Here is a 13,503-nt window from a genome sequence, read left to right on the forward strand (position 1 = left end):
ATTATTGCTGTTCTTTGAAAATAATTGCAAACAACGTTAATAAAATTATAATTATAACTTTTTAAAATTTTAAGCAGCACCTTATGTTATTTCGTACCCAAATTAGAAATATTAATGCTCGTGAACTCATTCTTATAAATTATTTGTTAGTATCGGATTTCAATCTCTCTTTGATACCCTACTCAATATCAAGCCCAAATCCCCTACTCATTCCAGCCGCATCCTTAGCTGCTCCCCTTATATATACTCAGTCTCTGACTTGAGCGTCGGAATGGCTACGCCGAAACACCCTCCCGACCTTCTTCTAACTCGGACCTTAAATTTTCAGTGAGTATCACTCTTTGATATGTTTTACTTTATTGTATAATATACTATGCTAAATAAATTATTTAAACTTGTCATAATTTTGTTACTCATATCACAAATCTATGTAAATTGATCTCCCGTGCCACGTGACAAACAATCCGTTTGTTATTAGGCATGAATCGAAAAGTGGTTCGATATGTTGTTGGAATCCAATGTTCTTTAATTTCTGATAAGTAAATTAAATCAACCGACGACCATTAATGAAGACAAATGCATATAGTTGGAGGACTTAAGGATTTTTTAGCTTATTTCAGATATCATATGGGATTTTTATTTTTTCCCAAATAAACATACATCATATTTTTTTTAATATCCAATATATTTTTTTCATTCGTGAAATATAATATAGGCAAAAACTTGTGTAGGACGGTCTCACCGGTCGTATTTTGTGAGACGCTCTTATTTGAGAATCCAAGAAAAAGTATTACTTTTTATACTAAGAGTATTACTTTTTATTGTTAATATCGGTAGCATACACCCGTCTCACAGATAAAGATTCGTGATACCGTCTCACAAAAGACCTACTCTATGCTATATTATTGTCAAATTATTCAATTGCCCGTGAATCAAAGTATTGAGTCTGAACTCCACAATTCTTGAAACCGCACTAAAAAAATGCAAGGGAAATAAGATGCTTTCAAATGTACATACTCGTAACAAATACAATCAAACACACAACTATAAACCACATAATCCAAGGAAAAAAAGGTACCACTAGGCTCAGTTCATGCACGTAGAAATTTCAGGAATGAAATTTGAATTTTGAGGGAGATCTTGTATGAAGTTTCAAAAGTAGTGTATGCTTGCTACTTAAGGGCAAAATGGTTTGTTCAAATCATCCCTGTGACTTGGGATAACAAAATGTCTCAATCTACCTTCTTGTTTCTTCATATAACCCTCACACAGAAAAGCTTTAGAGAACTTATCCTCCACCTCCCTATTCACATCATGCACAAGAACATGAGTCTCCAGACCGTCCAGGCGGTTTCGGGCCATCATTCCGGCGGTGTATATGGCTTTCATTCTACCTGGAGCTTCGTCGTAATATCCTGTTGGTGCATCCACCATGATCAAGTCCCATTCTATATCATAAACTTCAGAAGGCAGCCCCTTTAAAGCTAGTTGACACATTGAGTACTTAGGATCTAGAACTGCAACACATTCAGGCCCTTTTCCCACTTGCATTAAATCATTTGCTTGATTTACTTTACTATCGTATGTAACATGATAAGATTCTAACACGGGAAATCTTCTTCTGATTTGTTCTATCCACGACTCATCTTCTTCGATGAAGACGGTACGTCCGCGGTAGTTGAGTGAGTGCCACATGAGGCTGTCATGGCCTAGCCCGAATACGAGGAAGTTGCAAGGGGACTTCTTGTCTAGGATTCTTGATGTAATGGATATTTCTTTGTTTGTTTGTTGAGGAGTGATGGTTGAGGTTGAGTAATGGATTAGGACTTGGACTAAGGATGTTGGAATTTTGGTGCAAGCAAGTGAGCAATTCGAGGTTATTGAGTTGGTTCTGGAAGATTTTTTGGGGAAGAAAGCGGACTTACGAATTTTGGGTGACGGAGTTTGGTTGGGAGATGATGAATAATTTGATCTCAGAATAAAGAGAAGGAAAGCAGCAAGAATAACACAAATTATGAGATATTTTAGACTAAAAGAGTTGTGGGTTTTAGGCCTCATTTTATTTTTTGAGATGAAGAAGGCGAACTTTTAACGTTCTGAATTTGGGGTTTGAATGCAGAGTTATTGTTATTTCAAGCTTTGGGTTAAAGAAAGAAATGTGTAGAGTTGGAGGAGAAATAGTGTCAAGGGGATGGCTTTGAGGCTTGAGCATGGCTTAGAGATGAAGCGATATTGTTTTGTGCTGACAAAGACCAGAGAACTACAAAGAATTTTGAAGGAAGCAAGTGTTTTCTGGTGGATCCAAAGTTTGGAGGAAACTTCATTATGTGTTGCATCTTTCGTTGAACGTGAGAGTACTCCCAAAATTTAACTTCCGTATTATGAAGTCATAATCGATATTTTAATCACTATTTAAGAATTGAATATTCAATTTCGCCTTTGGTCGTTCGACATTGAAATCAAATTGGATTTTTTTAATCTTTTTTTTTTCATTCGCAATACACATATCTCGTAATTATAGTTTACCACACACAACTTGTAGTCATAATGGAATGTCAAAACATGGAAAAGTGTTTGGTTAATTTTGTAGTGTTATCCGTACCCAGCTGGTGCACTATCAAACTCAATTTTAATAATTAAGATACAATTGGATCAACACCAAAGATTGACAAAAAAAAAATGGTAGAAAATACTTAAATATTTCTGCCAACGCAACCTGTCCTCTAAAGTCTCATCTCGGTAAATTTAGCTCTGCATTCATAACCAATGATATATATATATATCAAAACTTCACATGTATATGTTGGCAATTCCAAATCCTTCAGAAAAAGGCACCTCTACGAATAATTGCTCATCCTATTTCTCGTAGATTTGCTACAGAAACATATGCTCTCGACTGCTCAGTTATTCTAGATCCCCAACTGTTCTTAGCCTCTGTGACGGCGTTTCACACAGACCGGTGACAGAAGTCACATCATTCAGATAGATTGATTGCTCTAGGAGGAATGTATGTGTTGATGGTGCGTATGCATCTCTCGACAATCAATGGCCGTTGTTAACGTATTCTAGGAGTGAATCTGTTTGCTCATGGTAGCCTTTCTTGGTCTTGTCCTTGTCCATACGAGCTTTCCTTACAGCATGTTGAATCTGTTTTTCATGCTCTTTGAGCATTTCCTCCACACTTCCACCTGGAAGCAACAATGGTCCTGAATAGTGCATCCGTGTCTTCTTTAGAGCGTAACTCTGGAAAAAAACAAAAATAATAATGACTGTCAGAAACAACTTATTCTAAAGGTTCAAGCTCAATGATGTCTCCAACCATAGTTTTTACGATTTATCAGTTATCACATTCCATCACGTATAAGCCACAGACCGAGAAATACACGCTCAAAATTAGTATTCAAGACGTACAGGTGGCTCTAATACTAGGAGTCTTGAATATGTGAAGAGCGAACTCCTGGATGGATCAGATATCATGAACAACTAACTCCTGGATGGATCAGATATCATGTCTAGAACCACTTGTTCTAGCTCAAACTCATGGAAAGTGGACTAACAGTTGTTTTTTTAAAAAAAAAATTACAACATAATTTCTCTTTTCTTTCTTTCGGTTTGACGGGGAACAGGTGAAAAAGAAGTATATCTTCAAGTTACTTTTACCGTTGAAGTCTCCTTCTGAGGCATTGCTCCATTGTTCTTGTTGGAAAATTCCGGTCTTTCGAGTAAATGGTGTGAGGACTCAGCATCATTTATCCGTTCATATCTAGTATTCAAGCGATGTTCTGGCCAATGGGAACGAGCGCTGGAGTCTCTGCTAATATCAAGTTGTGAATTGCCACGAGGTGCCACCGAATTTGAGAATCTAGACAACCGAGCTGCTGTATCCTGGGGTTTATAAGAATCCAACAAATTTCCTGATGTTCCCCTTTGCATGGTATGACCATGATTCGAGGATCCTCTGGAAGGTTCAATTCGGAAGCCAGAAACACTACCTTCAGGATAGAACTTGTCACTGGTGCTCTTGGGGTTCGACTGCCCTTTCTGTGCCTGAACAACAAAAACTTACATTACCAAACAAGAATACGCTCTCAATAGCGTTATTTGGAAGGGAACATACTGATCTAAGAACTATCAGCAGATAGCATGCAGCCTTGCAAATTATCCAAGCAAGTGTCAGAAGAGAATTACCTGGATAGATGCTCGCATTTCAGCATTAGCGTCGCTAGACGAGATTGCTTTGGATCCTTTAGACGTCTTTCGAGAAGATTCGAGTTCGCCTCCCTTTCCGCCGGCAGCCTTATGTCTGGAATAGAGTTGAATAAAAATGCAACGAGAATAGAAGACAACCTTAGACATAGAATAGAGAATACAAATTTCAAGTATACATTTAATATAATAGCGATATTTTCCCCCTCAGCTCTTATCACACAAGAAGTACATGGCATCTTTCAGAAAAATGTTGCCAACAATTAATCAATTCCAACAAAATGGTAGAAGTTACAATACAAAACTCCACAACAGTACAACAGAAGGAATGTATACCTTCTCGCTTCATCTTGCATTTTGGCATCAAATTCTTTGCAAGGTGGGTATTTGGGCAAGGATGATGGATCACAAGGTAGAGGCTTCGTCGTGAAAAACTGGGTAGACACGATCACATAAGTACACAAATTACAAAAGTAAAATTGGTGAGATAATGATTTTCAAAGAAAAACAAATAACGGAAATATAAGGAACTGGGAAGTAGTGCATAATTTTGAAACAAGCAAGACCAAAAAGAAAAGAAAAAAGAAAAAATTTGAATCAAAAAGAAAAAGAGAACTCTTGGAATGAGGCATAAATATGATCAAACAAAGCTACATGTCAACGGAATTCCATGACATCAAAACACGACCAAAAAGCACAAAATAGGAATAAATTCAATATAACGAGAACCTCATACGATAAAAAATCATGTTTAGAGAAAATAAATTACGGTAGTAATCATGGGTAGAGGATAAGCTGGGACATATTTATATATAGTCTTCTTCTAGTTGCTCCGATCAATGTTACGGCTATTAATGTGTTTCCAAGGAAGGACATCACATAAGTCCCTTGCACAACATCAGCATGCTCCCCAGACAAAGCTACATTTAGCAATGTCATATATCACGCGCAATAAAAAGCAATTCAATAATAAAATGTTTCAAGGGTTCATTCAGCTCAGAGGTGCGCTTGACTTTCAATTTATGCACATAATAAGGAACTAAGCTATCATATGAAGGAGTGTAATTCTGAGGGGAGCAAAAGGAAGTATGAAACTACCCAGATGAAATTTGCAGGAGAGAAGAAGATTTACCTCACTTTGAAGAGCTGAAGTTGTAGATCCTCGACACTCTGCTTCAAAAGCAAGGAGAGATTCCACAAGTGCTAAAGCAGAAGGAGGAAAGTCCTTGAATGTCTCAGCCACACATCGTTTATAAGGATGTTGAGGTTTGAATATTGTTGCGTGTGGTAATTTCGATGTTTTCCAGTATTCTTCTGAGGGTGAACCACAAAGTTTAAATATTTTGTGCAGTTGTTCAACCTGCATACAATGTCGGTTCTCATCAAGAAGCCAATTATAGGGTCATAAGCGGAGTACAGAGCATTTCCGAAAAAATTGGATAACTGTTTATAAGACGTAAACCTAGAAAACTTAGGGAAAACTTCATTTAAAATGTACTTTAAGAGGTATTAACATCGATCAGAAGATCAAGATAAATCCCGATATGTACGGAAAACAACAAGATACAATACGTTGTCACATGTAAAGAAAATCAAGGTGCAATTATCCTGCCGCCCTTAATCAAAAGCAGAAAATTATAATCTTGAAACAAAATTGACAACATTCACAAGTGGGCTAGAATGAAATGCTTCAAATCTCAAATCCAGTTAGGTGAGCATGTACCTCTGTCCTACCCGTCATAATTGGTTTTCCTGAAAACAATTCGGCAAGAATACAGCCAAAACTCCATAAATCTACAGAAACTCCATAATTTGTAGCACCAAGCAAAAGCTCAGGAGGTCGATACCACAGGGTAACAACTCGACTAGTTAAAGGCTGCTTTTGATTTGCTCGGAAAAAAGTTGCCAGTCCAAAATCACCAATCTTTAGAACCCCGTTGTTGTCAATCAAAAGATTTGAACCTTTGATATCACGGTGCAATACTCCACGGCTATGACAGTGTTCAAGTCCACGAAGCAGCTGCTGCATGTAGCATTTGATCTGCATGCCCATTACATGAAGCTCTTATAAAAATGTCCATGTGGTGCAGATGATAAATATTAGATTGTTCCCAGTGCAAAGTATGTACAGGTTAATTGTGTTACCATACAAAAAAACCTCAATAACCAATTTTCACCAATTGATTTCACAGCTGACGTAAAAATTTAGCCATTATGGAAATGACAATCACATGTTCAGATTTAAAGAATATTTCAGCCTCGACTTCAAATTATATACTTTTTGAAAGTTAAGGTGAAGTTGCAGATGGCATAGACGACTTTACTTTAGTTAAATAAAAAAATGATCTACAGATTCCTAAATTAACTCAAATCAAGAGGTACAAAACTCATCCTGTTTTGAAAAAGTTCAGCTAGGAAGTCAGATAACAACAAGGGGTGTAATAAAACTTAGAGGAGAAGCTTTTAATTTTTATTCCACTATTTTTAAGTAGGATATGATACGAAACAGGATAAAATATCCCAACTCAATGTCATTTTATACTGGAGGCAGCAAACCAAGTCTGTAAAGCAGAATAATAGCGCACTCTTCATCGTTTTAAATATATTGTGTACACCTAATTGTTTCCTCAAAGGGGATTATACACTTAAACATGAATTGATGTTCAATATCTTTGTGGGATTCGCAAACTTAGATGAGAAAGACATGAAGTCAGCAAAATGAAGACAGCTCATGCTTTCTCATGCCCATTTATTTACATATGAGTCATGGTTGACCATTAAATTTGGCATTTTATAATTACATGAGTTCCTCCTATATATTACATGCTATCAGTTTAAGAACCATATTACATATTCTCAGCTACAAGATTCTACAAGAAACATGCCAATATCCAGCAGCCTATTCTATCTACATCTGTCTATCCTCGAATCGTAATTATTCTCGCATTAGTCACAAAACAGGCACAACATGTTATTGCTATACCAAAAGATGATGTTTCTTAAGTTCAAAAATTGGGAGTTTGAGGGTTGCAAGTTAAAGAAATATAGGAATACTTATTTGTCAATGCAAAAAATAAAAGTGGCTATATAAACAGTCAGCAACACCATTTTCTTAAACAAAATTCTTTCAGTAAAACAAAATACAGCAGCACTTTTTTTTTACAAGAAACGATGATATATTAATATAGAAAGTTAATAATTACAAAAAAGGGCAAGAAGTCTGCTGCAGACAAACAGAAACCGCAGTCAAGTTAGTAAAAAGCCGGGTAAGTTCTAGATATATACTTCCAAAGACTTCTAAATGTACATTACTTTTAACGGTTTCCCTCCAAGTGGTACACCTAAATAATTGATTGGCCAAATCACTCATCCGCATCCAATCTCATCAGCCAAAATATCCACTTCTTCCTCTTCATAGTTAATGCCCAACAAAGCACTCTTATCTAGATTAATCTTTAGCCCCAACATAACACAAAAATCCCTTAGAATATCCACCAAAACGCGCACTTGACTCTCATTATTAGCAAAAAGCAGCGTGTCATCCGCAAACTAAATTCGAGAAATTTCTACCCACGTGCAGGCCTAGAATAAGATTCATCACTTTAGCCTCGTCGATCGATCTTTTCAACACATCAACCACCAGATTAAACAGGAAAGGGAATAACAGATCATCTTGTCTTAGACCTTTCCGATCTTTAAATTTACCCCGTGGCCGGCCTATCAAAATAGAAAATGAGACGGTCGAAACGCATCCCATAATCCAGCTCCTCGATCTATCGTCGAAGCCCTTCTTCCTTAGCACGAACTCCAAAAAACACCAATCCACATTATTATGGGCTTTCTCAAAATCAACATTAAATAGCCAGCCCTTCTTTTTCTACCTCCACTCCTCCACAATTTCATTGGCTATAAGACAACAGTCGAGAATCTGTCGCCCATCAATAAAAGCTCTTTGATTCTCTACAATTGTATACGACGGTACTTTTTAAAACAAGAAGATAAGACTTTGGCAATAATCTTACACAAACCTGTGCCCAAACTAATGGGCCTAAAGTCCTTAACCTTCAATGAATCTTGTTTTTTTGGAATCAAACAAATGTAAGTCTCATTAGTAATGCCATTTATAACTCCTCCTCAAAGAATTCCTCAAAAATCTTCACTAAATCTCCTATAACAATATCCCAACACTCTTGAAAAAACACAATTGTAAATTCATCCGGTCCCGGAGCCTTGCACCCATCACACTCAAAAACTGCTTTTTTGATCTCCTCAAATACAGCGGCACTCTAAACCCAAATCATTACTAAATTGACAGCTCTACTGCTCCCATTCCAGAGCTCCACGTGTAGCTTTAAAAATCGGTTATCTAGACGGACATGCAAAAGTCTTATCATGAGCAAGCTCTATTGTCTGCCAGAGTAGCAACATCACATATGTTATGCCTCATCATAATATCTTACATGCAACCACAGGATTTTACCAGTTATTTGCAGATACTTGGGTAAAAATCATTAACCAAAACATGTATACAGAATCTTCTACTAGAAAGATATGAACCATATGTGTAAGCACCAAACATTGCCTCCCATGATAGATGCATAGACATAACTAGCAACCAGAAACATCATTTAAAGCTGTCTGCCAATTGAAAATTCACGAGGACAGGGTCTGAATAAAGAGAAAAGATCTTGAATAGAAACATGAACCTGTGATTCTGTAAATTTAACAGTCGGTGAAGCCAATAGTCCGGTAAGATCATGCTCCATGTATTCAAATACAAGGTATAAATTTCCTGAAACCCTGGAAGTGACTAAACCTTCAAGCTTCATGATATTTGGATGGTCAAGCCTACGAAGAATAAGGATTTCCCTAGCCATGAAACGTACACTATCTGGATCCATGTTGACAAATCGCACTTTTTTTAGTGCGACAATTTTCTCAGTTTCAAGGTCGCGAGCTCTGTACACACTGCTGTAAGTTCCTTGACCAATCTGAAAGGTTGGGAGTACATAATAAAAATGTGACGAAATGAAGCAACATTGGGGAGGAAACAGGAAACTGCAAACCAAAGTACATCATTGTTTAAAAGTGAGAAATTAAGTCAATTACATATGATATACATAGCTTCAAAAGCAGCAAGTAATGGTTCCTGTAAAAAGTAATTCACCACCCAGAGCGCCTACCGCACATGAAAATTAGAAGCCTCAGAATTTTGTGTTTGAAAATATCAACATAACAAAGAAACCTGAAAGGTATAACATTTCGTGACACAAGATAATGAAGTTTGATATTCATCCACACAGAATAAATTTTATCCAAAGAAAATTAGTATAATAGGGATATCCATGTCACCGCGCAAGAATCACAGAGATAACTTTCTTGCAAATAAAAAGGCAGGTATATTGATACAGATGCCGGAAGAGTATACACATTAAGGGGGGTGTATTCAATCTAAACTTTTAATGACTTTTATGGAATTTTAAAATCTAGAGGTATTCAATCTAAACTTTTAATGACTCTATATATGTTTAGTGGTATTCAACATGGATTTTGGTAGAGTTTTAAAAAATCATGTGGTATTCAAACTTGATTTTTTAAAACTCTCCAAAAGTCAAGAGGTATCCAAAAAATCCATAGATTTTCAAGGATTCTTATTTTATTATTCATGTACAAATCTTAAAGCCTTATGTACAATTGCAGAAAATCTAAAATATTCTTCCACCTATACCAAAGATTTTGATGGACTTTCTTTTTTGAAAAATACGCTATCTCTCTTCTATCTCAAGCCATCTCTAGGGTTCTTCACTCTCTCAAAAAAATTTCTTCTATTCAAAGGTATGATTGGTCATTCTTGAATTTATTATATTGCCAATATTTATGTGTAAAAATAGATGAATTGTTGTTTTTTTCTTGAATCATTATGATTATTGTATTTCATAAATTTTCTTTCATCCCATCAAAACGATGAATGATCCGACATGTGATGAATTGTGTTTTTTCTTGAATCATTATGATTATTGAAAAAACTTAGGAGTACTTCAGCATTCATATTATTCTTTCTTATGCTATACAGTAAATGATTTAAGAGCCATAGTTTTTTCTCAGTGTAAGATCTAATTTTAGAGTTATATTTTCTTGATTGTCATTCCCAAATTAATTAAGATGGTCCTTTGATTGAACTTCTCTAAATAAAATTGAATCTTAGAATTTTTTTCGATATAGAGAGGAAAAGAAGAAAATTAAATGATGAAAAGTGAAATGATATAAGTGCAATTATGTACATGGTAAATGTGAAAGTTGTAAACAGCTAAGTGTTTTTAATTATTTTTGTGATGTGGCTAGAAAGTGAAAAATTGATTTCGTAAACATTAGGAAGTGGTGTTGGCTAATGCTAAAGTTTAAGTTAGAAAAGAAGTGAATGGTATAATAGGATAATAAGATTTGGCTTGGAATAAGATAAAATTTTGAAGACATGGATACAGTTAATGAATATATTTTTTAGGCTTCTTGTACAAACTGATAGTATGTAATAAGAAATTTACCCACACTTAATCAAGATATACTTAATTTATACGTTCAAATACTTTACCTTATTTTTTAACATGATTAAATATGTGTTTCAATACAATTTAGATGAATTATTTTATGTGATTTCTTTAATATGAATAGCATAATTGAATTATTTATTTATTGTCTCAATTTTTTTCTTATTTCTCATAGTTGTCTCCAACAGTTTTTTATGCCATGTTAAGTCTGTATTTAATATTTATTAATGTCTTACTCGTAAAAGTAATATAGAAAACCCAATAGTCATTATGTGTACTTCACATGCATTTCAAGTGACTTTTCCTGGCATATTTAGGAGTACTGTAAGCTATTTTACATCCTGTTACCACATATTATACAGTGTTTCTTTGTTTGCTTCAATGAGTGTGGGAAGATAACGCCATTTTTCAGCTGTTAGGAATAGAAGAGTTACGAGCATAGTTATAGAGCGGACATTTGATATATTTAAATCACGGTTCAAAATATTCAAGATGACCCCTCCATTTCCATATACGACCCAAACAGAGCTTGTATTGACTTGTGCCGGATTACACAATTTTCTTCGAAAGGAGTGTCGATGTGATGAATTTCAAATTGAACCAGATAATGAAGCTCAATTGTCTTCATCGGCACAAGTTTATGGAGATGACAACTTTGATCGGTTATTTGATACTCAAGAACAACAACGAGCAAGAGCTAATGCATGGAGGGATATCATAGCCAATAGAATGTGGAGCGATGTTGATCAAATTGTCAATAATGATTAGCTTTTTTTATGTAAAAGTCTATTTATTATTTTGATTTTTCATTTTAATAAAATTTTATTATGAACTTATAAAAATATTGTTCATTAATATGTTGAATTGACATAAAGAATTGACATTTTGATTTCAATAAATTGGATAGTTCATTTGTCGTTTTTCACAAATTAAATTTATTTAACCTTTAAATAAATTTAATTCATTTACATTTTCATAAATAAAAAAAAAATTTAATTGAATAGGTTATACATGTCCAATAATTATTTAAAAGAAATTAATAAAAAAATAAATCACAATTATAAAAGTTTACAAAAGTCTACATAAATCTTGAAAAAAAGTCTATGAAAGTCTATGAAATATGTTTTACAATTCCATGAGATTCTATAAAAGTCAATCAAAATCCATCAACTACACAAAAGTCCATCTTTTAAAAAAAGTCATTAAAAGTTTAGATTGAATACACCCCCGTAAGATAGATGTAGAATGACATATAAAGGCAGAATAATTTAAGCAATCAAATGGCAAGAAAAGTCAGGATAAATAACAGTTATGAGTCACCGTGAAAATATAACTAAAAAAAGATTCAGAAATGATAAACTTAATATACCTTATCCAACTTCTCGAATGAGTCTGCTTTTCGAGGAATCCATCCTTTGATAGCTTCCCCAGCAACAGCAGTCAGCCACGGCGGCCATCCAGCAACTACTTGCGTCCCATCTATTCCATTTTTTACACTTAATACCCTGCACATTTGAGGCTGCCCCCCTTGCGTTCCCACCTCCATAGTTGCCCATCTTTGTATGTTGGCCATTTCAGGTTTCTCAAAAACCATAGGCTTCTTACTACCCTCGTCCCAAGCAGATGGGGTGGAGCCGGTACTTCTCACATCATGCTCTCCTGATATCAGCCTTGTTGTTGCATCATTGCCTCCGTTGTCAATCTCCTCCACAACCTCCTCATTCCTTGATGATGATACTAATCTTTTTGAAGTTATTTTCAATTCCCTCTCATTCTTAACCTTGTTATCATCATCGTCAGTACCGCCTTTAGAGCAAATGCAACCCATTCTATACAAATATTTAAGTCCCCTGCTTTTCTTAACAGGAAACTTGAGGTTCCAAAAATAAAAACCTATTTTGCTTTTCTTGAGTACCCGCAGCATTTAGCTGATTTGAACAGCATCATCCACATTCAAAAAACTTCAAAACAGATCAAAGATCCATGATCCAATAAAAAACCCCACCTCCAACGACCCTATTTTGTCATATAGAATGCACCCCAATATTAATTCTAAAACATCGAGATGAAATCTATGTTAGGCAATATAAAATCAACTCATTCTTGAAATTCAATGTCTGTAATCAATTATTCTTGAAACCCCCGTCTCAATCTCAACGAATTCTTGGCTTAACACAAGGATAGTAGTCAATGTACCACCAATAAAGTTCAGATTATACGGACGTACACGAGACTTAATCATTCCGATTAAAATTCAGGAAACTTTAACAAAACATCAAGGCAAACGTAACCCAGGTCCAAGATCCAATCTTTTCAACATGAACAAGCCCACATTGCCCAAAATTCAAATAATGCAGCCAATTACCATAAGCAATCGGACATCGAAAGATCAACCTCTGTTTCGTCCAGGGTTTCAGGAACAATCAATCGAACACGAATAGATGACATTAATGAATCGTGTACCGTAAATTGACTAGAGTAATTTAATAATTAAATGGCATTAATTTTTTTCTCAAAAAATTGCAAAAACAAGAAAATGGAAGGCATTTTGTGAGAGTGACGCAATCAAGAAAATAGGGATAGAGAGCAGTTTTTGGGTCTGATGGGCGCCTAAGTTTGCGAATGGCCTGTTAAATATTTACAAAAAGAGAGATATTTCATTCAATTTAGTTTGAATTTTTTTTCCATATATTTTAATTATAAAATATAGTTTTTATGATTAGTATTATTTTCGCCGGTCTTTTTAACAATC

The 13,503-nt window shown here is 35.1% G+C and overlaps 2 protein-coding genes across 3 annotated transcripts; both read right to left on the reverse strand.

The window, feature by feature from the left end:
- Positions 1-902: 902 nt before the first annotated feature.
- LOC142539974 (glucuronoxylan 4-O-methyltransferase 1) lies at positions 903-2,305 on the reverse strand. Its single transcript, XM_075645773.1, has one exon. It carries the CDS (start codon positions 2,056-2,058, stop codon positions 1,177-1,179), a length of 882 nt encoding a protein of 293 aa, XP_075501888.1. The 5' UTR covers positions 2,059-2,305; the 3' UTR covers positions 903-1,176.
- Positions 2,306-2,736: 431 nt separating this feature from the next.
- LOC142539971 (putative serine/threonine-protein kinase At1g09600) lies at positions 2,737-13,366 on the reverse strand. Of its 2 annotated transcripts, none has more exons than XM_075645768.1 (8): positions 12,121-13,366; positions 8,913-9,197; positions 5,930-6,247; positions 5,339-5,566; positions 4,543-4,640; positions 4,189-4,303; positions 3,661-4,041; positions 2,737-3,243 (listed from the first exon to the last, which is right to left on the reverse strand). In XM_075645768.1, exons 1-8 carry the CDS (start codon positions 12,673-12,675, stop codon positions 3,043-3,045), a joined length of 2,181 nt encoding a protein of 726 aa, XP_075501883.1. In that variant the 5' UTR covers positions 12,676-13,366; the 3' UTR covers positions 2,737-3,042. The 2 variants fall into 2 exon arrangements, with proteins under 2 accessions (XP_075501883.1, XP_075501881.1); XM_075645766.1 differs by having other exon boundaries at positions 3,661-4,047.
- Positions 13,367-13,503: the final 137 nt, after the last annotated feature.

The sequence above is a fragment of the Primulina tabacum genome, chromosome 3, assembly GCF_025594145.1.
Source record: "Primulina tabacum isolate GXHZ01 chromosome 3, ASM2559414v2, whole genome shotgun sequence".
Taxonomy (NCBI): domain Eukaryota; kingdom Viridiplantae; phylum Streptophyta; class Magnoliopsida; order Lamiales; family Gesneriaceae; genus Primulina; species Primulina tabacum.